This window comes from Anoplolepis gracilipes, chromosome 13 (genome assembly GCF_047496725.1).
Source record: "Anoplolepis gracilipes chromosome 13, ASM4749672v1, whole genome shotgun sequence".
In the NCBI taxonomy this organism is placed as follows: Eukaryota; Metazoa; Arthropoda; class Insecta; order Hymenoptera; family Formicidae; genus Anoplolepis; species Anoplolepis gracilipes.
In genome coordinates this window covers 2867600-2893119 of record NC_132982.1, presented here as the reverse complement: position 1 = coordinate 2893119, position 25520 = coordinate 2867600, and the positions used below count along the sequence as shown (strand labels likewise).

General features: G+C 38.9%; 1 protein-coding gene across 1 annotated transcript in view; it reads left to right on the top strand.

Moving 5' to 3' along the window:
- LOC140672311 (uncharacterized) overlaps positions 1 to 19230 on the top strand; it is a 36794-nt gene extending 17564 nt beyond the window's left edge. The window contains exons 2-3 of the mRNA XM_072904359.1: positions 12826 to 13028; positions 15038 to 19230. Of these exons, the coding sequence (XP_072760460.1) occupies positions 12826 to 13028; positions 15038 to 16600 (1766 nt within the window). The 3' untranslated portion in view covers positions 16601 to 19230. The remainder of the gene's footprint in view (positions 1 to 12825; positions 13029 to 15037) is intronic.
- Positions 19231 to 25520: the final 6290 nt, after the last annotated feature.

The following is a 25520-nucleotide window of genomic DNA, read 5'->3' as shown; positions in this document are numbered from 1 at the left end:
TTCAAGCATCAATACTTGTACACAGTTGGAAAATTTTTGTTAAAGCCTATAGCCGGATAAGCATACTAAAAGTGCCCCCGACGAGTTTTCAAATAACATTTGACCTGTCATGTCCTCACTGTAAAAAAAAAAAAAAAAAATTTTTTCCTTAAAATTTCAGCTCCCTAACTCTATTATTTCCTGTGTTATCGACAAAAACGTCATTTTCAGTTTTTATTTTTCTTTCCTATAAATATTTGACATGATCCCATCGATTTTTTTCTGCATATTAATCAACAAAAGACACAAAAAAAATATTTTTTCATTAATCTCGAGTAAAAGCTCGATTTATTTGAAAAAAAGAATGAAATTAAGAAATGGCTTTTTTAACATGTTTCTTTCGAGGTTCAATCACCAAACTTTTATATAGAATACTCTTTTTATATGTCTCAATACTCTTTAATTTTTCAATTTTTTTGAGTTGGTGCAACATGATGAAAAAAATGGAAAATCTTTTTTTTATTATTTTTTTATAATAGGACGGCAAATTAATTTTTTTTGTAATAATTATAATAGTAATTATTAATAATTGTAATAGTGTAATTATACTGCAGGATAGAAATATTTTTTATGTAAAGACAATTTAAAAATAAATAATTTGCTGTCCTTAATCAAAAAGATTTTTATTTTTTTTTTTTTTTTACCATATTGTATCAGCTCGAGAAAATTGAAAAAAATTTGAGAGTATTGAGACATATATATGTGAAAAAATATTCTTTAAAAATTTGTTGATTGAACCTTGAAAAGAACATGTCAAAAAGGTCTTTTCTTAATTTTAATCTTTTTTTAAATCGAGTTTTTATTCGAGATTAATAAACAAATATTTTTTTTGTGTCTTTTGTTGATAAGTATTGAGAAAAAAATCGATATGATATCATCCCAAATATTTACAGAAAAGAAAAATTAAAACTGAAAATGACAGTTTTCTTGATAACTCAGGAAATAATAAAGTTAAGCTGAAATTTTGAGGACAATTTTTTTTCAGTAAGCAAATGACAATACTTATCCGGCCTTTAACACAAATCACGTGTCCCAAACGGTCTTCAGAAATTTTTCTATTAATTTAACATGTGTTAAATAGTAGCATTAATATTATGTATTATATTTTAACATAAATGTAAATGTAAATTTCTTAGTTTGGCATAATTTTTGTGTGAAAATTTAACGAGAAAATAATGTTAATGTGAGGCACACGTCAAGACACGTTGAGATCACGTTGAGAAATGATAGTATTAACACAGTCACTCATACATTAAAGAATAAACTCAACACTTTTTTCTGTAAATTTTAACAGATAAATTCTCTCACTAATAATTTGAAACATATTTATAATGTAAAATTAAAAATACGTGCACATTGTGTTTACACTCTTTTTCAGCTATTTTTTTTAACAGATGTCTTGAATTAACAGAACAGTAATATGTGTTAAATTTTAACTAGCAACATTTTTAACAACAAAACACAAATTTTCCAACTGTGTAAAAATATTAGAAGAATTATAGAATATCGAGAGTCATTAAAAATAAAATTTTTTTTTTTTTGACGTAGCCAAAAGTTTGAAGTTTTATTTTTATTCACGACTGGAAATATAATACTAATCAAAAAAATTGAAAAGAACAATCTCTGTCTTTCACCCTCTTTATACACGATTGTCTCATTTACATGTACTTTGGCATGCGAGTAAACGATGCGAGCAAAGAAACAATAAGGCGCTACTTCCTTAATTAACAGGGTAACTGTGTCTAGTTGCGTAAGCGACCCCGCGTAATTTTGCGTAACGCCTTTTGAACGTACAAGTTTGCGTCGACCTTGTCGAATGGAGATGCCGATAGATCGTAATAAAATTAAAAACCAAAAGACAAATCAGCCGTTGACACATCGTTCAAGAAGAGCACGTGAGACTTGAGAAGAAACCTTGAAAGAGTATCGGATTTCGCCCGCATAATGTGTCTAATAACCGCTGAAAATTCCCAGCACCAAAGGCGATCTCTCGTTAAAATTATTCTCTCATTAATATAAAGTGTTAACTTTTCTCAACACGTGTTCTAAAAACCAATGACATTTTCGAGCCATTGAACTCGTGTGCGAACAGTCGGCCGTATTGATCGCTCGGGGAACAATCGGCTGCCGATCGCAGCCAATTGTCACCGCAGAAGGAGTTCTCTCTCTCTCTCTCTCTCTTAGGTTCCTAACCAGCTGTCCTTCCATGTCCTGCGACACGTGAGAGCTACGCGGCCAGCATTGTTTCGCCGAGCATAATGCACTCGTTTTGTGCGCGCGAAGAAAAAGTACGGCCTATCGACTCCGGTCGCACGATCGATCGGTCGACTGGAAAGAAAAGCCCTACCGGTTCAAACTCGATGCATAAGTGCCCCAAGAATTACGTGAGCCGCGAGGAGTCTCTTCCTGAATAACGATTCTTTTCCCTCTTGTTGGAATAACGATTGTTCCTTGAGTAGAAGAGGAAGGAGGCGATTCTTTATCGAGTAATCCTCGCGAAAAAAAAGAGGCAGAAAAAGTGAAGAGAACACCCTGTTGGGGGTATGTATGAGGATTATTGAAACCCCCCTTGCAGGCTGCAATTTTTCTAATTACGAAATCAATGTAGCATTGATTTTATTTCCACGATAAAAAATCACAAAAAAAAGGAATACTCCAAGCTGAGTGACTTTAATAGTTTATCCAAATAATTTTGGGCAGCTTGAGCGTTTCGCAAAATCACTTTGGAATCCATTGGATCGTGATAATTTCTTAGATAAACAGAACTATTGTCATCCCCGATACCGCGTCCTTTTGTCGCGCATTTAGGGGAAGATCCCAAAAAGTTCTTCCCTCGTGCGTCGCGCTCGTCGATTATTATTATTGCGTAGAAAGATAAATGACATATCCGGACCGTTAGAAATTTCTCCCCTCTATCCATTTTAATCCTCTATCTTTATCTATTTTCCCTTTCCTCCCGCGTCATTGAATCTTACAGATTTCTCGCGTCATTTTTTCATTTATTGACTCACAGTCTGTTTTAATGACGTTTTAATGATAACTGTCAAATATTGTAAGGCGCTCTCGCTGAAAACGCACGTGCGTTTTTTTTTTCTACGAACCGCGACTTACACAATGGATTCGCTGGCTAAGCGAATAGGATGTCCCTTTCTTGTTGTCGGTCTTCAGACTACACCTCTTCCTGTTCGTGTTTCGCCGCGTCATCATCCCGTTTCGAATCTCCGACACGTTCGACGTAGCCAATTCGAGGGTTACTGCGATTCATTGTCACGCCATTTGTCAAAGGCTGTTAAAAAGGATGTGGTATTTCTAGAAATAAACACTAAACAACGTATTCCATCTTTCATGAAAATTATTTATAAGACAATTTTTAACATTACGTAAATGGTAGTTACTCATTTTCTCATTAATTATTTGTTATATTAAATTATTAAATTAATTATTATATATATATATATAATAAATTAATTGTTAAATTATTTTATTATAACATGCTATAATATTTATTAAATTATATTAAATTATTTTCTGATATCCTGATTTCTGTTGTGTCTCATACAGAGATTTCTTTTTTCAAGCGACGTTTCTTCGCCGACAAGGATATCATAGGATGAAACTTTCGAAGCAGGCTTTCGCCGGCGTTCTCGCCGCGCAGCTTTTCTACGGTAGAAATTTTCTCATGACGACTTCCCGGTTCGTTTGCGGAGAAATTTCGCGTTTAATTAAGCCGCTTCGCGCCACCTCGAGAAACCGCGTCCGTTCGAGATGAGCGACCGAAGCGAATGAAACCCACCGAGGAAACACGTGTCGCATCTCGTATGAATGCTTCCTCTGTCCTCACTCCCCGCCCCCTCCCCCTCGCTTCATCGCGTCTCTCTAGCATCCCTTTCTTCCTCGACTCCGTTTTTGCCTTATCAATGTAAACGAAAGGGACAAAAGGCGACATAGAAAAGGAGAAGCGGCGAGAAATTTCCGACTACATCTACAACGAGAGAGAGAGAGAGAGAGAGAGAGATTAATGCGAGCAAGTTATCTTATATGATAAAATGACATAAGATCGAAACGACAGAGTTATAAATTGGAAGCAAGATAAGATATGTATATAAGCTTCTCTCTTGTCGGCAAAACGAGACGTCGCGTCTCCCCTACGGTTTTTTTTTTTTTTTTTTTTTACCATGCTCGATATATTTCCGTGTTGATGCGGAACGACGTTGTTTGATGTAATATGTGTGTTTCGTTACCAGTCATTGACATCGCACGATGATTATTTTTCTCGAGCGCTATTGTGCGCAGATTGACAATAGCCTTTGTCGTCGGCCGGCAAACTTTTGTATTCCGTTTGAGAAATTTCCATTGCGTTGTATATATAAATATATATACCTATATATATATATATATATATATATGTGTGTGTGTGTATCAAGCGCGTCGAGAAATGCGTTCAAAGCCGCATGGAAAAAAAAAAAATAAATAAAAAAGAGGAGAGACATCGACAAGATGTCATCCGCGAGAAGATGGATCGTCGTCGCTTTCGAAAGAGAGATATTCAAATTCGAAATGAAGTCTCATTCACCGCGGGTGAGGGAGAAAAATTGTAATAAAATAATCGCACGTTCGTATATGTTTATTTGCATTGGAGCGGATTTAAAATCACGACCGGGAGAGAGAGAGAGAGAGAGAGAGAGACCGCGTAAAGGAACCTCGGTGGCTGAAAACGGGGATGGCTTCTGTCCGAAGGGAACGGACCTCTTCTTCTGGCGCAAGGTGTCTCACGAAGAAAGGCCGCAAAGTCATGCCCGTGCGCGCGTCTGAAATGCACACAAAAAGCTTATGGGCGCGGTGCCGCATTGTCCGGTGCGCATCATGAGGGGGATGAAAAAGACAGGGGTGAAAAAGAGAGAGAGAGAGAGAGAGAGAGAGAGATGAGGGGAGGGGGGGGAGGCCGAAGAGCGATGTAAAAAGCGAGATAATAATAAATGACTCGCACGAAAGACGAATGCTTGATTTACATGAGAAGATCGATGGTCACGTGAAAGGGGGATGCGCGTTCTCTCGGCCAGTTTGTGTAACCCCCTCCCCCTCCCCCCTTCACCACTACGCACATTTATTTTTCGCAAACCGAAAAGGTTTACGTTTCCTACGCGAACAGATACATATGTTTCTGGAGAAGCTCTGCGACTAATTGAATACGACTGCAACGTGACTGCAGAGGGCGAAATTGCTCCGTGTCACGAAATAAGCAACGACGACGACGACGACGGGGGGGGGGGAGGGGAGGGGAGGGAGCGTGCAATTTCAGCGTAACACGGGCGTACGCGATTGGTGCATACGTTCCTGGAAGGAAAAAAAAAAAAAAGACATTTCCCTCCTACGCGCACCGCTAACGGGTTTACCTTGTAATTACCGCTAACGAACCGTTTGTTTCGACCAGACGAGACAATTGCGAGCCACTTTTTGCATGTTTTTGCGGCCGCTCGCGATTTATGATATATACGCTGTCGCCGCTGAATTTTCGCGGTTTAATTTTCAGAAGCTAAAAAGGGAAAGAGAGGATATATTTGCAGGCCGAAATATTTATTGTGAAATCAAATACATCATGGAGTACAATTAAGTTTCTCTATAAATTTATCTATATATACCGTAGACATTCTAACGATCTGAATCCATAAAAAAAAAAAAAAAAAAAAAAAAAAAAAAAAGATGAACGATACACACGTGGTGTTCTTTTGACATTATAAACATTCAAGAGATTCTGTCTTCTGAGAGACGTAAGAATGTCATGTCGAACATAACAGTGCGCGAAATCGCGGTTCTTTATACAGAGGTGCCACAAGTCAATCGTGACAGGATAAAATTCCTCCCCCTCTCCCCACGTGACGGGCGTTGGACTGGAAAGTGCTCAGCGGGGCAGGTGCATTCTCGGCAAGGCAAGCAAAGCGAGGGCCGTTGTACGCTACTGGCCGCGCGCTCACTGACAACACAACGCACACGCATCAGCTGCCAACAGTCGCAACAGTTACACGAGGCCAGAATTCCGGTAGCGCGCACCTCGGTAACGGTGAGACGCGCGGTCGCCGGCCGTCGCTGTCGCTTCCTGGTCGCACGCCACGTGGCCGGAAGCCACGTGACAGTCGCGAAACGCCCTGGTCCACCGATACCGCGGACACGCGGATTTGTCACTTTCACATCGGTTGCCTCCTTTCGCCTCGCGCACCGCTTCCTTCCTTCCGCGTTGGAAAAGGACGCTTAAAGTGTACGTTCGAAAGCGTTTTGCTATTAAATCGTGGTGAAACTATAAGCAAACCTGTACTTGTATTGAGATTGAGGCGGGGGGGGGGAGGGGAAAGACGCGATTAAACTCGTAATGTGACAGAGGATTAATCAATCTTTATATCCCGAGAAATTAACCTAGTTCAGGAGAGAATGTCCCGTATCTGAGTGAAACGCATCGGAAAACGCGATTGCTCTCTCATCAAACGCATAATCTTATTTCGCAATATTTCTTCTTTTACGCGGCCATAAATCTCATTATGCGGGACCGGCTTCCTCCGAGTTTTTTTTTTTTTTTTTTTTTTTTTTTTCCCCCCCGAGGCTCATCGCGCCAACAGCCGTGAAATCCTAATCTTCGTCCTCGCAACGCGCGCAGGAAAGGGTACAAGGGCGAAGGGTGGGGCCGGACTGCGTGGAAAATCGGAAGACATTCACCGGAATTCGAGGGTGTTCCTGCCAATGGATGTGCGTTCGCGAATAAATAATTCATGGCGCTTCCGAGGACGCGACGCGACCAGACAGGGAAAAGAAAAAACGACGGGTCCTGTTTGGCCGTGATGACGTGCCAGGACTGACAGGAGGCAGAAGAGCGTGAAGGAATGAAGTGAAAAATGAATGACTGTTAAAACAGGATCTTCCATGTTGACCGAGCGCAACGGAAAAAAAAGTGCCTCGCACAAAAAGGAAGGAAGGAAGGACTCGGTCCTTGCATTTCCCTCGGAAATCTTTTCCTCGTCGTTGGCCTCAGGATGCCTACCTCGAATGGTCCTCTAGTTTTTATTCGATCTAGTTTTTATATCGTTAAAATTAAACTATGATAATCGATGATGAATGGGTCGATTCGCAAAATTTAATAATTCGAAAGAATCAGCCGGTAGGTGAAACGCATGCCTTCTCCCCGCGTGTCCTATCTTAAAATCTAAGTAACAAACGGCTTCCTGAGTTTTATGCGACCATGGGCCAACCACAAGGGGGACGCAACGAAACGTGCAGCGATGTGCATTAAGTTGCTACCGCGCACAACCGTTCGTGATGTTCTCCGTTCTTCGAAACTCGTACATATTCATTGACTTCTGTAACGAAAATTCAACATGATGACGGTCAAGGTTCACTGTAATGCATTAAGAAAAAATATGAAAAGAAGCCACGTGCATTTGAATTGAGAAAGAGAATTTAAATTTTCTAACATTATTTACAATTTGATTAGCACATTTATATTTTGTAAGAAAAACTTGTCATTTAATTGCGATATATTTTTAATTTTATAACAAGATTTTTGTAATTTTTTTGTCACTAATAATAGGTAGACTTCACTTTTTCCATCGTGATAAAAAGATAATTCTTATGAAAGGAGTGACAGGCAATCGTATATTTCTTCAAGCGTTTGTTCGAGCACGTTGCCTTTCTGCGGAAAGAGAGAGCTCTGCGCCGATACAATATACGACGCGTCATTGTTCTTCTGCGTGCAATTCCAGAATGTCGCACACAACTTTCCTTTTTTTCTGCTCGAAATGCCAAGATAAGAACTTTGTACGCACTAGAAAAGCAACGTATTCCAGTCTAGAGTTTTGTTTGCTAATATATTTCTATAAAACGTGTCTGCATACATTTTATTTCTACGGCTTTTCGGGCTGTCAAACTATTTTTACAGTACATTAGTTCGAACAAATAGGAGAAACTGTAAAAGCGATATCTCCTGTTACCAAAGTCGGAAAAATTTAAAGAAGAATAATAAATATTCTACTTTCCACTCTCTCGGACTTTATCTAATAATAAAATAAAATTGATAAAAAGTTAGAAAAATAATTAACACGTAATATTAAAATACATCAATATAATTTTATGCAAAAAGATTTTTGCTTTAATTAATAAATCATACTAATTCATCATTGTAATTTAAAAAAATGAAATTAATATACTAACATATCCTAATAAAAGAATTAAAAATTTTTATCTCAATTTAGATCTCACGTTTATTTGTTAACATCTGGCGAAAAATTAATTTAACAGTTCATAATCTATTACAAATTTTTTTGGGGATAAAACTTAAAATACTCTCTCATTCACGAATATCGATCAAAATATTTTTCGTTCATTTTAATAGAAAAGACTAGGTTTTGTTTCAGAAAATATCAGTTTTTACTAGGATGTATTTTATCCAAAAAGAAAATATAGAGTTGCCTAAATTAAGACGGCGATATTAATAACTTTGGGGTGCAATTCCAGCGATATGTTTGTTGAATCGAGAAGCTTTCCGAGCGACAGGATGCGGGCCTAGAAACGGATCGCTTTATTTATGGATCATTCACACGCGTATGCACGCTCGCTTTCCGGAGCTTAATGGACCGTGAGAGCGGTCTTCTTTCAAAGAGTCTTGGAGTGCCAAGGACATCGGACTCGGCGAGAAACAGCACATTCGTGTTATGTACTTCCGCTCGAGAGAGCTTCCCGAGAATGTAGCGTTTCGACCAGAAAACTCACAATCAGTTTAATATGAAGAGAAATCCTAAACAGACATGTTAACACGAGCAGGTATACCCAAGTGTGCCTTACAAAATTCGTACATCGTAAATCTTTGAAATAATCGCCCAAGTAACCGTGTATCTTTCATGAAATCGCTTTATCATCGAGCATCGAGCGCGAGTTTCGATAAAAAGAAACTTTGCAACTTCTCCTCTACAATTGGGCCAACCAACATATTTTCGAATAACGTAATTGTTGGCGCAATCGATGCGCTTGGTTGATTAAAAGAGGAATAAAAAAACATTGATGCACCCACTCGGCGAGGTTGCTCGCTGAGTCAGACACTTTGTAACGCTTTCGTGGAAAAATCTCACGGAGCAGAGAGCTTTGTCGGCGTAGACAAATGGAATGACCATGAATTTATAATGACTCACTGGCGTGAAAATCATCCTGGAGAAGGCGGCACATCATCGGTAACATCCGCAGGATCCGCAAACCACACACAATTTGTCCTTCAATCTAACGCTTTACGGTCTGCTAATGATCGCTTGGATTAAAGTAACGTCGATTACTGGAATTGAAAATTCTGATGAAAGAGAGCCGCAAAAATAATGTTCAATTATATCATGTAAATCTTGTTTCTCTTTGTTTGTCATCTCGCAAGAATTATGGAAGCGATTTTAATATCAGATATCGCGTGATCGATACAAGCTGTCACGAAAGACCACCCTATCGATGTAATAAAATATGTAAAGAGTACGAAAGCATGTTTTTCGTGCTTACTGTCACGTATTTTGCTAGATTCCAGCAATCGTGACGCTAGCAAACATCAACCGACGACGAGATAATTCCCGATGCGAACTTGGTCCCGTGAAAACGGTGACGCTTTCACTCTGATAATACATGGTGAGATTTTTCTTCTCAGCATCCGAGAGAGACATAAATGTAACGCTGCTGTTTCTAGCACTTTCCAAACGCAATGGCACGACACGAAACTACGCTTTATGCAGTCTGTAAAGTTCCTCGCAACTGTCACGTGATACTGACATGTCAGGCTCGCATGACGCATCTCCACGCATGCATTTCGCAAGATTATTTCACGAAAATTAAATATATATGATGTACATATGTATATATATATATTCAAAATATTTAATATATCATATTAAATATATATCGCCAATATTAAATCTTTAATTTGACGTTTATTGTATGTATACTAATAATTTCATTTTCCGATGTTATCTGATGCTATTACGAGGACCCCTTTTGCACCTACGGCAATTCCAAGAGACTAATTTTCTACGGGCTTAGACTCCCCATTGTTGTCCGTTGTAAGAATGGCGACAGCGTAAGAAAGCGAAACGAGCGGAGTTACCTAACACCCTGTTGGTGAACAAAGGGTTAATCGGCGGGATTCTTTAGGCGAGACAATTTCGTGCGCCGGGGAAAGGGAATATTTCCGGACAAAAGCAGAGTGTGTCGTAGGTCGTTGTGACACAAAACGTTCATCGACATCCGCCCACGCGAAGGATGAATGCAAGTGAAAGACCTCGAGGCAGAAACGTAAACGTTCATTATTGTTGCACCGAAAGAATCTCAAGCATCTCGTTTGTATAAGCGTCTTTCACTATGATAACTTTCGAAAAATGTGCCTAATGTGAAAAACATTTAATGAATTTTCTCTTTTTTGAAAATGGGAAATATTCAAAATTCACCAAATTCTAAGACTATTCAATGACGGTTAATTAAGAGCACAGATTACTTTAGAGGATAAAAATTTTTCTTTTTACATTTTCTAAAAGTCTTGCAAACTAAAAAAATTTGTAAAATTGATGGAGTTTGAATAAGATGGCCTTGCAAAACTTTAACCGCATTTTTCTCTGAACAAAATATTTTCAAAACTGATGTATCAGATATCTTGAAAACTAAACAAATCGAATAACAATTTTTTTATGAGAAAGAAAACCCTTTTTAGGAGATACCGAATCTCATTAGAATTTAAAAGAATTAATATTTAATATTTTTCTGACCTTCAAGAAAAATATTTCAGCAAAATTGAAACATCTAATTTTAAAATGACTATTTTGTTATTTTTCAATTTTTTAAAAATTAAATATGTTTAATATTTCTACGGAATAAAATTAGACCAAGTTGTTTTATTCGATTTTAATTATACAAGGAGCACTATGATAACTTTCGAAAAATCTGCCTAATGTGAAAACATTTAATGGATTTTCTCTTTTTTTTTGGAAATGGGGAATATTCAGAATTCACCGAATTCTAAGACTATTCAATGACGGTTAATTAAGAGCACAGGTTACTTTAGAGGATAAAAATTTTTCTTTTTACATTTTCTAAAAGTCTTGCAAACTAAAAAAATTTATAAAATTGATGGCGTTTGAATAAGATGGCCTTGCAAAACTTTAACCGCATTTTTCTCTGAACAAAATATTTTCAAAATTGATGTATCAGATATCTTGAAAACTAAACAAATCGAATAACAATTTTTTTATGAGAAAGAAAACCCTTTTTAGGAGATACCGAATCTCATTAGAATTTAAAAGAATTAATATTTAATATTTTTCTGACCTTCAAGAAAAATATTTCAGCAAAATTGAAACATCTAATTTTAAAATGACTATTTTGTTATTTTTCAATTTTTTAAAAATTAAATATGTTTAATATTTCTACGGAATAAAATTAGACCAAGTTGTTTTATTCGATTTTAATTATACAAGGAACAATATTTTTAACATGTTGTGGGCTCATTGAACAAAAAGAAAGTTAAATATCCAAAATTAAAAAACATTAAATTATGGTTTAAACAATAAAAATCTATGTAAACCATCGAAAAGTTAATTTCAAAAAGTCTTGAAAAAAATTCCTAGAAATCATCAATTTTTCAAACTGCTAGAATAGACTGTCTTTAATTGACGCTTTTATTCTGAAGATTGTATGGATCTTTTCAGTGATAAAACGAATCGTGGAGAAAGGCTTTTTTTCACATAATTTAATATATCCAAAATAAAAGACAAGGACGACGTTCTCATTTGCTCTCGAATTGCCCGCCGTCTCGACGACAGAGATCCAGATTATCTCGCAGGCGCCGTAAGCTTGAACGAAGACGACGAAGAGGACGAAAGTATTCGTTCGTCGCGGCGGAATCTATTTCTATCCTGGAGTCGGGCAAAAATAGTCGCCCGATGAGAAACGTAGGCGCGTTTGACGCTGTTTTCGGTCGATAGTCATTCAGGCTTGAATCGTGACAGGCGAGGAATAACCATGGGGTGTCGATGATACCACCACGACCGTCGCCCACGTCTCTCGATCGTCCGATGACGTCAATCTCTCGACTCGTTGCCCTCTTATACGTCCTCCCCCGCATTTTTTTCCTTTTTCGCAAAGAGATGGAATTACAATCTTACATCGTAAACCAGGATGTAACGAGCGCGCGTGACGTAAACCTTTTAAGGTTCACCCTCTCTCTCTCTCTCTCTCTCTCTCTCGGGCACGCGAGCTGGTCTGAAATCGCGTCGATAGCTTCACGTTATCGGATAATTCGGGGCTAGAGCCGGGAAATCGCCGAGATTGAAGCCTCCTCCGACAATGCGCTTTCGCAGCTCGCGCAATGAAATATTCATCAGGCTAATAAACGCGATCGCTCCAGTCGGAGTCGACTTACGAGGTACGGCTTTTACTTTCGATATGCACGATCGTAGAACGCAGATACAATCAATTGCTCGCAATATATATGCGAGAGATTTCTTCCGCCGCTCGTTTACCAGGCGTTCGCGATAAACCCGTGAATCATCGATTCTGCTCTGACTTAATCTCGAAACCGCGGCGCGAATATTAATAGCGCTACCATTTACGAGCGGCGCTATTGAACGAGAGAACAAAAGTTCACATTGAGACGGAGAATAATATCTATAAGCGATACATTAAGATTAAAATATCGATTGCCAATAAAAATTGGTTCAGTTGCGATAGAATAAATCAGTCCTCTCTCTCTCTCTCTCTCTTATGTTTTATTTTTAATCTGGATTTCAGGGGAGCTGTACGTCGAAGATTTGAACGAAAGGAGAACGGTTTCCATCAGGATGGGTTGGCTGTGGGTCGAAGGTACCCCGATGAGGCTACCGTTGAGAGCGTTGAATCTCCGTCAAGCACCACCCAGTATCTGTCAACCGCACACGTTCGCTCTAGGTTTCACCCTGAGCGATTCGGAGGGTCGTTCTCTCGCCACATTTTGGGTAATTATTATTTTTGAATCAAGTCACTCGTTTAAATCCGTCCTAGTTTTTCAATCCATCGAAGAATCGGATATACACATTATTGTAAGAAGTCGATTTTATATCTTATCGATGAGAAATTCCTTTCCTGACCAGCGCAACAACAATGTTGGAGGACACCTCTCTTTGCGACAAGGCATTCTCGATTTGGCACGGTTCCAAGACGGAACCGGCCGTTCTAGGTTCCTCCGGCGGTGACCGTAAGGCACGAAGATAAGAGAGTGAAGAAGAAGGGGAGATAGGCCGAGGAAGAGGGAGGGATAATATGCAATTGCATGTAAATGGCCTTTATCTGCGGCACGATCCGTTTCCTCGGCCGTAAGCACTTTCGCCGGCCTCCCGTTTCCCTGCAACTTCTAATTACGGGCCCGCCGGCGTCGCCATTCGATTTCTAACGCGTTATACAATCGCCGCGAGCGCGAAGCGGAATGCGCCCGAGTTACCTATCTACCGAGTCTAGATTCTGGAGAGAATGGTCCAAAAATTTAAATCGCTCGCAAATTTCTCCTCGCTTTGCATAGAGAAGCCGCTTTCAAATCGGGAGATGAGGTGCGGAGACGACGAAACTCGTTTTACGAGTTTCGCCCTGGCATCGTCGGATTTTCACCTTCCTCTTTTTTTCTCTCTCTCTCCACTCGCGGAATAATCCAATTAGAGTTCTCCTCTCTAAAACGATGAGAATCGGTCGACCTTAATGAAAATCGCTCCGACACGCGATTGTGAGATAAAGCGCTCAAAGAAGGTAGGATACATCCTTGCTACAAGGTCGGGCGGATGTGGCCATCAGGTGAAAGAGCCTGGAGAAGGAACGAGACACGGCACGTGACGCAACGCGCAACACACACGCCCGACCGTCGAATCGCGAGATCTTAAATAAGGCCAGTAGGCAAGGTCAACACACCCGCTTGGCCGATTCGCACTCCATGATAAATGCGTGGGAGATTGTTACACCGCTCTCCCATGACCCGCCATTGTCAAGGAGTCCCAGCACGCTCGCTCTCGTAGCGGATAGGAAGGGCTTTCATCGCCTCTTTGTACGAGGGACTTCAAGGACGCTGCCTCGTCGGCGCGTGACCTGTCAATCGGAAGAGAAATCCTTCGACATTGTAATCGTTTTCGCATTTTTATGCCGAGTCGCTTTAATGTTAATTGAAGCAATTATGGTAAGTAGGCGAACCTCATTGACGATTGACAATCGCACTTTACGACCACCTAGCACCGTGTATATAGTATATCCTTTCGTGTTGATAAGTCATAAAACTCGACGCCGTGTCACGGTTTTCGATCGAAAGCGGGTTTTCCACGCTGTTGGCGAGATAGACGAACGATAGCGGGAAACCTGTTGGCATGCTTTTTTCCAGACACACCGATATCGGCCAGTGTCGTCGAACCGACAGAACGTATACGCGCGAAGGTCACGTTAGCAGGCAAGGCAGAGAGAAAGAGAGAGAGAGAGAGAGAGAGAGAGAGAGAGAGACAGGAAAATTTGTTTCCGTCAAAGATGGTAATGATCGACGCGCCGTCGGTGGTTAACGAGTAAATTCCACGGTGTCGGAGTCGGTCGTTTGGCGTGCGTTTAAGCGAACCTCCGGCGACTTTCGAATCGCCAACCCAGTCGGCGAAATCGTGTGTCACGGTCGATCCTGGCGGGTAGACAGACCCGTTCGACTACTCGATGCAGCGTCCTGATATCTACCCACCTTGCCTACCATGCGAGAATATGAAATCCGAATACGCATAACCGTCGGCGAAGCTGGCAATAGTGGTCCTAAACACGTTATCCTATTCAACAGACCATCCGTCTAACCATTTACCTGTCTGAAAACTTTCATACTTTGATGAGATTTGACTTAATTTTATATTAAAATAAAAGATGAGAATATTTTTAGCTTATTTTACCAAAGAAAATATTCCGTCTACAACAATTAGTGCTAAAAATATTTAAACACAAGACGTTGATGTTTTTCCAGGCGGATACGGAACCAATCTATTGGTCCTGGGTCAGAGCGATCGCGGCTGAACTGGTTCGGCAAACGCCGTTCCGTACACAACGATGTTTCAACTTTCTGGAGATACTAACTATCTGCCCGAGGGGCCCGATCCCGTTGCCAGACAGCCCAACGGAAACCAGGAGACGATCCCGCAGCGAATTACGTTGCTGGCCGAGTGACTCGCCGATGGAAAAGGCAACGATGAGCGCGACGACGATAGTGCTCGACGAGTCGAGGAGGAGAGCGAGGAGCGAGTTGCGTGGTTGGTCCAGCAGCAACTCGAGCGACGAGGACCTCCTGGGAGAATTTCGGAGCATACCCGCTGTGATAAGCGGCAAGGACCAACCGGTCGGCAGAGCGTGGGGTTGCAGCGAGAGCAGCGAGGGTAGCGACGACAGTCTCCCTTGGGGCGGCGTATGTCGGTCCAGCGTGGACTTGGTCGACTCCAGCAGCGTTCCCCTGCCGGAACCGGAAACGCGGGAGCAGAGGATACAGAGGTACAAGGAGGCGCGCAGACGCGAAAACGAAGCGCGAAGCCGACGGGTTCTCGAGGAGGACGCGAGGCGACGTAGAGCGAGGGCCGAGGAGAACAACAACAACCTGCCCAAGATCATTGGTAGATCGAGGAGCAGGATCGTCGTTGACTCCGCCAACGGCAATAACGACGACGTGGAGATGCGCTCGACGAGGAGATCCTCGCCCAAGAAGGAGATGCTCGCGTCCACCGAGACGACGGCAACGCGACACGAAAAATCGATCGTCCACCGATTACCTCCGATCAAGTCGAACGAATCCACGGTGAGGTTCTCCACCGAGGAGACTCATCGGAACGAGGCGGACAAGCGAAACAACAACAACAGTCCGAGGAACGGAAGTGGCGGTAATCCCGGAATACTCAGGTCGGACTTGAACGAGAGGAGAAGCCGCGCGCGAGAGAGGAGGATCTCTCGCAACGAAAAGGCCCAGCAGTCGACTGGCTCTGTCACCGTCACAAGCGTGGAAACTCTTCGGGAACGCAAAGAGCGCCTGGCCCTTCTGTCTTCCAAGATCCCAGTCTCTCGTCAATTGTCGTCGCAATTTTCCTCGAGGTCCATCGATTGCCCGGCGATCGTCTCCCCGAAATTACCGGGCTCCCCGTCAACTCTGACGCAGCCTTGCGAGGAGGACGTCGCTAAACTCCTCGAAAGGTGTCAAAGGGTAGACCACTACGTTCCGGTGCGGGAGAAACTCACCCTGTTTGAGTCCCTCTCGCGATTGGGCGGTCGCTTGGCCAGGAGCACCGAGGATCTCGGCCGAACGTCCGCCAAGCCCAGTCCTAGAGGAAAGCAACGCGCCCGATCGCTTCACGATCTCAATCGGGGCGCCAGGGCCGTCCCCGTGCGGGAGATGTGCAGGTTCTTCGAGGGCGATCTTTTGGAGCAGGACAGCTGTCAGAAGGCGGCGGCCCTCGCCAAAACGAGATTTAGCGATCCACCAACCAAGACCACCACGTGGAAAGATCCGAGCGGCGCCTCCGCGAGGAAGAAGCATTACTTGAAGTGATAAATTCAACCAATAAATTGCTCTTCCAACCCTCGATCAGCACACTCGGGAATCTCTCGCCAATTGTCATGAGAAAATTTCATACCTGCCGACTTACGCGCGATTTACCATAATCTCCTAAAACACACAGGCTTGTAAGAATCTTCCTCGTCGTGGCTGACTTGAAAAATTTCTTTTCTACCGCGTCAAGGTAAGCGAATTTCTCGAACAACAACTCTCGAGAATTCCAGAGTGTCGCACGATGACAATCAAAGTTTCCGGTCGCTCGCAGGATTGCCGGGGTACGCGAAGCTAACTCGATTGAACGGCGCTTATCAAGCGCGTCCAGATTAGAATCGGTTGTCTTATTCGTGTCGCGGGCGACGATTGTCACACTTGCGCCGAGAGAAAGTCGGGTCTTTTTTTTTTCCACGCTCGAGGCCCCGAACTGTGCTCGATTCTCTCGATTACTGGTTGTCGCGATTTCAGGCGAAGGAGGGAAAAGAGGTGTCGCGTCTCAAGAAAGTGAGAATGGTGGAAACCCGGCGAATCGGCAAAAATATTTTTCACCTTGACAATTTCACCGAATAATCGTTTCAATTCGTAGACAATAAATCGCGTCGGTCCCGCGTTTGAAAATGCAAAGTCGGCATGTTACATCTATCGTATACGATCGTGCGTATCAGTGAGATTGAGCGTGGCCGATCGTGACATGAAGGAAATGAGGGGAAAAAGAGAGAGAGAGAGAGAGAGAGAAGGGGAATCGGAGAAACCGGTAATTTACGTTCACCGAGTGATTGCCGCAACGTTGAACACCTGTATGTATACAAACTGTATATGCGAGCTGATGGTCGAGCTGATTTTTCGATTAGCCTGAATTCGATCGTCCGGATTTTAATCAGGTAACACGGCTCGATCGTTAAGTATTCTAAAGAGATAAACGAGATAAGCATCGCGCGAGAGAATGCTTGCAACGTTTTCCCGATTACGATAATTGCAAGTGAAATTTGTATATAATTGATTAATCTCATTTTGTACCTGAAATTGTTCTACGACCTCTTTCTCTTAGGCTATATTATAGTTTAATTTTTGTTACATGTTTCTCGTTGCGATTTTGTAAATAAGTGTCTAATTAATTATTGATTTATATACTATATATAAATATTATATACATATGTACATAAATATATATATATATATATATATATATATATATATATATATATATACACATTATATTTATCTATGAAAAAAAAAAAAACTTATATAGTCTTTGTTGAGTGTGTTGATTGTATATTTGCCATTAGAGTGGCAATCGCTCTTTATTGGGTCTCTTGAATTTCCGTTTCGAGGGCCAGAGTATATAGACTTCCGCTTATTTCGAATCGGAATGATAATTTCCGCTCGTATGATATTCCCCTCGCTCTCTCGTTCCTCCTCGTAATTGATAACAGAGAGACGGAAGGTGTATAAAAATACAGTCCAATTCTACATAAAATGGGGAAATTAATAAATGTGTAATTATTTTGACAGGGAAGTCAATATAAAATATATATATATATATTTATATATATATATATATATATATATATATATATATATATAAGAAAGATATTGTTCGATATGAAAAAGACTTGAGAGAGAGAGAAAAAATTCTTATTAAGACCAACTTTTTTCAATGTTAAAAATACTGAAATATATTGAAAGAATATTCCTTCTTATTAAAAGGTTATCATTACACATTATTTTTTTTTTTTTTTACATTTCATAGGCTCACGCTGATCGCGAGCAAGCTTGGTGCAGCCGAGAGAGACTTGAGAAAATAATTTTGTACAGTTATAATTACATGTCTCGAGAGACGTTTTACGCTCGAAGAGGGTCGTCACTTATACAATATTTTTGTATCTCGTTTGTTGTATAATATATGATCTGCGATTTTCTTACATTATATGTATATAGAATATTATGAGCGTAAAGGATTATATTGTAAAAATATGTGGAAAATAATCAATTTCGACGGAGCGATGGCGAACGATAATTATTTCTCTTCATTAATTATTCGCGTACAAATTGTTGTCATTGAAAGTAATTTAAAAACAAAAAAAAATTCATTTTGTCTGCTATCGTTATTTATGTATAATTCTTTAACATGATTAGATAAAATATTTATTTATGATTATATCTCTGTGTGTTGTATAAATTAATTTATATTAAATTTGTTACGCGATGACAATAAATGTAAATACATAATGACGTATTAAATTTGGTCGATTAAAATTTTTCTTTCATATACTTACGTATCGTAGCCGATCGCAAAGTCGCCTGCAGTCGACGACCGTCTACAGGGTGGTTCAAATGGCACCGTCGTCGTTATATTTCGATGTAGATTCGGACGAACGGTGTCATTTGCCACCTGGTACGAAGGGTCGATCGCCAAAGAGGTCTTCTAGTCCCTCGTCGGATAATTCCGAAAAGTTATCCCCGCTGCGTATCTATCTTTCTGATATACTCTGATTTCTATCGCTCCCGCCCACCTATTGAATAATTGTCAAACGGCACGCGTTGCGTGCTGTTTGCGGCGAAAGTCGTGGCGTCTTTGTATCTACCTTTGTTGTAATAAAAAAGGGACGAATAATGGCCGTTATATAAAAGCAACTGTCGTTATAGAAAGCCGGCGAGGCCTTCTCAGCCTGTTTATTTTCCTACATTTATTTATGCACATATAGTTTTTTATATCTCCACGCCCCTAGTTTCTTTTTCTCCTTCTGTGTCAACCATGTGACTTAGAATTTTTTAAATATTATTATTTAATTCCAATTTACATTTTTTAAATATTATATTTACACAAATGTAATTACATTAATCTTCTCGGTCCTTAAATCTATACGTAATTTTATTAATGTCAAAAAATTCTATTTTTTTTTTTTTTTTTTTTTTTTGGAGAAGATGAGAATCACGAAACGAGAAAAAAAATATATTTGGCACGAAATTGTTAAAAGTAGCTGCATCGAAAATTTATCTTGATGATTTTCGAATAGCAATGAAAGAATATCGCAACGACGTTTATAATTTCCACTAATAACGTGTTTCACAATTTTGTTTCCACTCGCTTTCTGAGTTTCCTTTCCGTGCGGATTTCGCTCTCGTTTGTGAAAACTCGTTAATTATCTCCAGTTTTCGCAAGATCAAACAGGCCGAGATTGCGCATATTCTCACATACATATATGTGAGCGATACCGTGCCACTGTTTTCCAGATGAAATGTCAGAAATTCATAAGGCACGATTGTTCTCCCGGGAAAAGTAGCCAAGCCTAGAAGCTGTATATTTTGTGAAGAAACTAAAGAAGGAAAAAAAATGCCGACAAGGAAACGTGAAAAGAGAGTATTTTTTTAAATAAAAATACACGCGTTTCTTTCTAAATATTATTGGAACTTTTTTTCTTTTCTCGCGAGCCGGAAGTAACGGTCTCAGATTTCCGTGTCTGTAAGCAGTGTTCCTTTCCAAGTTTGCGCGAATAGTTTGTACGCGTGTGTGTGTGTGTGTGTATATATATATATATATATTGAGATCCCTCGTTTACATAACGGCCATCGGTGCACTCTACTCCAATGTTTATTCATTTGGTCGTTTACGTACGAACTCGCGCGAGTTTTACATCACCGCCCACTTTACTCTGTAAGTATTCGCATATAATTTTCGTTCCGCACGTTCGCGCGTAAAAGTGGTAGCTATCAGTCTCTCGTAAAGAATCGATGAAGAGAGAAGAGAGAGAGAGAGAGTCTGAGCCACTTGCGATTTTTGCGCGACTGCGAATCGATAATTCAATCATTCGCGATCGCGAAAATAAAAGTAAGCACTTCCGTTCTCCTTTTTTTCTCTCCGCCAAGTGGATTTCCAATCTCCGTGAATATAAAAGATAATATATCTTTTTCGATTCCGTTATATATATATATATATATATATATATATATATATATATATATATATATATACGCGATGTAAACTTTCACTCATTACATAGCCGTTGGCGAATTATCTTTAAATTAGGATACATATGCGAAAAAAGGAACGTTCGACATAAATGATTTTCATAAAAATTTATTAAAACTATCCAGGTGTTTTGATTATGCCGGGTATAAACCTGTTCCGGAGAAGACGAATAAATTTCAAACTTCTTTAACGTCCTATGGATGGCGGAAGAGAAACGAACGAATACGCGCTTTGAAACTTTCTTGCTGCAACTTTTTCGCAGCTAATTTTCGTGGCCTAGAATTCGCCCGCAATTTTAGACTCAACCTATATATTATATAGGAATGAACAGCAGTCCAGAAGAAGACACACAGAACGTATTATCGCGACGTCGACAAAGAGCGGCGACTTGTCCGAGGCTCGAGTTGCAATTCACTTTAATGTAACGTATTCATTACACTCTGTATATGCGTGCTGCGCAGTTGGAATCTATAATTCGTAGGTGCACGCACGCAAAACGCACGCGTGAGTCGCGTCATTGTCGTTTATTTGGAGTGCTTTGATGCATCGCCGACTGGAGCTCGTTAAATTTTAGCTTATGTTTGAATGCCCGCAAAATCAATGCATCTTTCACAAAGAGAGAGAGAGAGAGAGAGAGAGAGAGAGAGAGAGAGAGAGAGAATATATACATCGTGCCTCGTCGCATTCGAAGAGGTGGATTTGATTTACCGCTAATGCCGGTTGGAAACGAAAGGCAGATCACTATCGACGCAGAAACGAAAGGTTTTACGAAGAATTGAAAGAATACACGTTGGTCGCATATAATGAAAGGTCAACGCGCGTGTCGTGCGGTTTCAAGTTCGTTTGGCGCCGATATATCGAAGCGATTATGCCAGCTGAACATTTAAATGTCGCCGATACCTCGTGCGTTTCGATTCTCCTCGCCTTCGAGATCAAAGATTCCTTGCGCCGAGTAAAAAAAAATTAACAGAGATCTTTAAATTTGGCGGAGAGAGTCACGTTTTCCGTAAAAAGATGATACTGTTCGTAAAAAAGTACACCACGCAAAGAAATTAAAGGGCCACACTTTCTTCCGTACAAAAGAAGGCGAATTTTCAAATTTAAATTTTTATTAAGCCTAGCTAAGCTAAACCTCCACCCTGAGCGCGAGCACTTTTAGATCGGAGAACCTAAGAGTCACGCATTCGATGATTCTTGAATGGTAAAAAATATACAATGTTTCTGACAGGCACATTAAAAACAGAACCGAAATGATAAATTTAACGATACGATCAATTATAAATATATTATTATACACTACGCAAAAAAATTAAAGGGCCACTTTTCTTCATATACAAAAAGGCCAATTTTCAAATAATTGTAACTTTCTTAAAAATAATTGAAAGATCAATAAAAAAGCTTCAAGTTTTCTAGTTTTAGAATCTTTAAATGAATTACAATTCTTTCCATTCGTTACAAAATTACATTGTAAGAAAGCGACGTCCGTCGATTGAACAAATTTTTCAAAAGTTTGTCCAAGAATACCGAATTAAAACAAAAATCCTAGCACGAATTCATTAATTGGAAGTTAAAGAACAGAGTTTTAGCTTTAATTTCTTTTTTTAATAAATGTTTTATCATTTTTTTAACATTTTAAATTTTGTAAACGGTACTCTTCTTATTATTCAGATTTCCACAGTTTATTAAAGCAGATATTATTTATTTTAACGCAATCACATACTACGCAAAAAATTAAGGAACCACATTCTTCTATATATAAAAAGGCCCATTTTCAAGTAGTTGCAACTTGCTTAAAAATAATCGGAATAAGATCGATAGAAAAGCGTTTCGAAGCTTAAAGTTTCTAGTTTTTTCTAAAACTTCTTTCAATGAATTTCAGTTCTTTCCATTCGTTACAAAATTACGTTGTCAGAAAATGATTGTTCAATAATCATTAATTTAAGTTTTTGAAATTTACAGAAAAAAAACTTAACACTTTGGTTTTTGTACGAGTAACGAGGAATGTTTTTTACTCGTAAATATTGTAAGTTCAGGAAAATGTTTTCGTTAACTTTCATTGATTTAAATAAAAAAAGTTAAAAGTGTAATTTTTACTTGATTTTTAAGTAACAATTACGCTTTAAAAATGAATAATGATTGAAAAAACGACAGGAGCATTTTAAAGTGCAAACTTTTCTCTTTAAATTGCTTTTTTAATGATTATTGTACGATCATTTTTTCACTAGTTATAAGCGTTCAAAGTCAATAACTCGATTTTGTTTTAATAATGAATATCTCGGCGAAAAATATGATAAAACATTTATTAAAAAAAGAAATTAAAGCTAAAACTCTGCTCTTTAATATCCAATTAATGAAATCGTGTTAGAAGTTTTGTTTTAATTCAATATTCATGGACAAACTTTTGAAAAATTTGTTCAATCGACGGACGTCGCTTTCTTACAACGTAATTTTGTAACGAATAGAAAGAATTGAAATTCATTTAAAGATTCTAAAACTAGAAACTTCAAGCTTTGAAACGCCTTTCTATTGATCTTATTCCGATTATTTTTAAGAAAGTTGCAACTACTTGAAAATGGGCCTTTTTTATATATAGAAGAATGTGGCTCTTTAATTTTTTTTTATAGTATATAATTGTGTTAAAATAAATAATATCTGCTTTAATAAACTCTGGAAAATCTGAATAATAAGAAGAGTACCGTTTACAAAATTTAAAATGTTAGAAAAATGATAAACATTTATTAAAAAAAGAAATTAAAGTTAAAACTCTGCTCTTTAACATCCGATTAATGAAATTGTGCTAGAATTTTTTTTTTTTTATTCGTCATTCTTGGACAAACTTTTGAAAAATATTTGTTCAATCGACGGACGTTGCTTTCTGACAATGTAATTTTGTAACGAATGGAAAGAACTAAAATTCATTTAAAGATTCTAAAACTAGAAACTTGAAGCTTTTTTATTGATCTTTCGATTATTTTTAAGAAAGTTGCAACTACTTGAAAATGGGTCTTTTTTTATATGGAAGAATGTGGCCCTTTAATTATTTTGCATAGTATGTAATTGCGTTAAAATAAATAATATCTGCTTTAATAAACTGTGGAAAATATGAATAATAAGAAGAGTACCGTTTTCAAAATTTTCACGTTATAATAGAGCACTTCTCACTTTGAATGATGATCAGAAGGGGACATTGCAACGGTTACATATGTAACGAGCAGAACGGTCTCGGCATTATTATCGCGACAAGAAACCGTTTCGGACGCGAATCGAAGAGGACTACTTGTCACATTGAAATAGTCGCGAGAAAAAAAAAATTGTCAACAGTATTGCAGTAACATCTGGTCGATCGAAAATTGACAATTTATTTATTTATTTATTGACAAAACATAAAAAAAAATAATCGAGAGGGAACAAAAGTTTTTATAAATCATAATTTCGTCAAAATACTTACGTAGACTGTTTTTACGGTTTTAATATTCGATTTGTAAGAATCGAGTGAGTGACCTTGATAACCAAGTGTTTCGAGGAGAACAGGCACGTGATTAATATTACGGTGTTCAATCGGCCGAGATCGATTGATCGGGATCCATTCTAGAGCTCGTAAACTAGATCGCTCCGCCTGCTCGAAGGAAACACTCGGTGACTCGAGATCATCGTCTTTCTAACGTGTGTTCGATCAGTTTGTAATTAAATTTCTCTGCCTCTGTCACGTTTTTGATTGACTTAATTCTAAATTCTGTGAGAAACATTAAAAAAAAAAATTGCAATTAATACGTTACCTCTGATCGAAAGAACTCGATTTCTTCAATTAAATCATAAAAGAAGAGATTAATCTTCTCGTGGTGCTAAAAATCACTAAAATTTTCCTCGTCAGATGCGTCCACCTTATAGCTACATAATTTCTGTCAAAGTCATAAAATTAATGTGACGTAGGTTGCAATACGATAAAGAAAAAAATTATCTAGTGTACTTAAAATGTATAAATTGCAACTTTATATATCGATAATTAACAATAATTATTACAGAGTAATGATTACCTTGACTTAACATTATCAACGCGAATAATATACGTGTGCAGATGATTGCGTGTACTTGATACATTGTTCTAAAATATAATTAAACAAGGTAGAACACGCGATGTAATAACTAGTTCAAATAATTTTAAGATATTTGAAATTATATAATAGACTTTACATGCATTTGATAAAAGCAAACTGACGCGAGGTAATGACATGAGATTCTTTTTTATTTAAAAAACATCAATAAGAATTTAGGAAACGTCTTGCCATCTACAACCACTTGTTTGACATGTTTCGACTATACTGACTGTCTGGGGATCTTTCTTATCTTTTGAAGATATATATACTGCAATTATCAAATAAATTTATTCTTTTATGTATTTCCCCTTTTCACAAATAAAAAAAATATACACTTGCGCAATATATAGTTGCAAAAAAATATATATATATAAATTAATATTAATATTAATTCAATATTAAAGGAGAAAAAAATATTGAAAAAAGTCAATATTTCAGTGACAAAAGGCGCGTTAAATATTTGCAAAAACTGACATGTTAAAATATCAAAACCTGACAATGTCATCAATCTTTCATGAAATATATATAAAAGCAACGCGTGTGCATATCCATTATTGAACGGCGTGACGTCAATGCGTTCCCATTATTGACACATAGAATGGACCGATCATTGCGATGGGCAAACGTGCTTCCTTTATAGAAAGAGACATATTACATTCAAGGCTGCGTTTCTCTCTTTTGCTACCATCTTTGCAAAACACAAACATGGGCCTCAGATATAGTATCTCTTTTTCTACAGCGGGCGCATATTTGCTTATCGTAATGCTCAATCCATCCTGCACGTCGATGGCTTCCATTCATCTCACTGCCGCGTGCCGTCAACGCGAGAGTTCATTGGGCGTTTATCGCGCGGGGA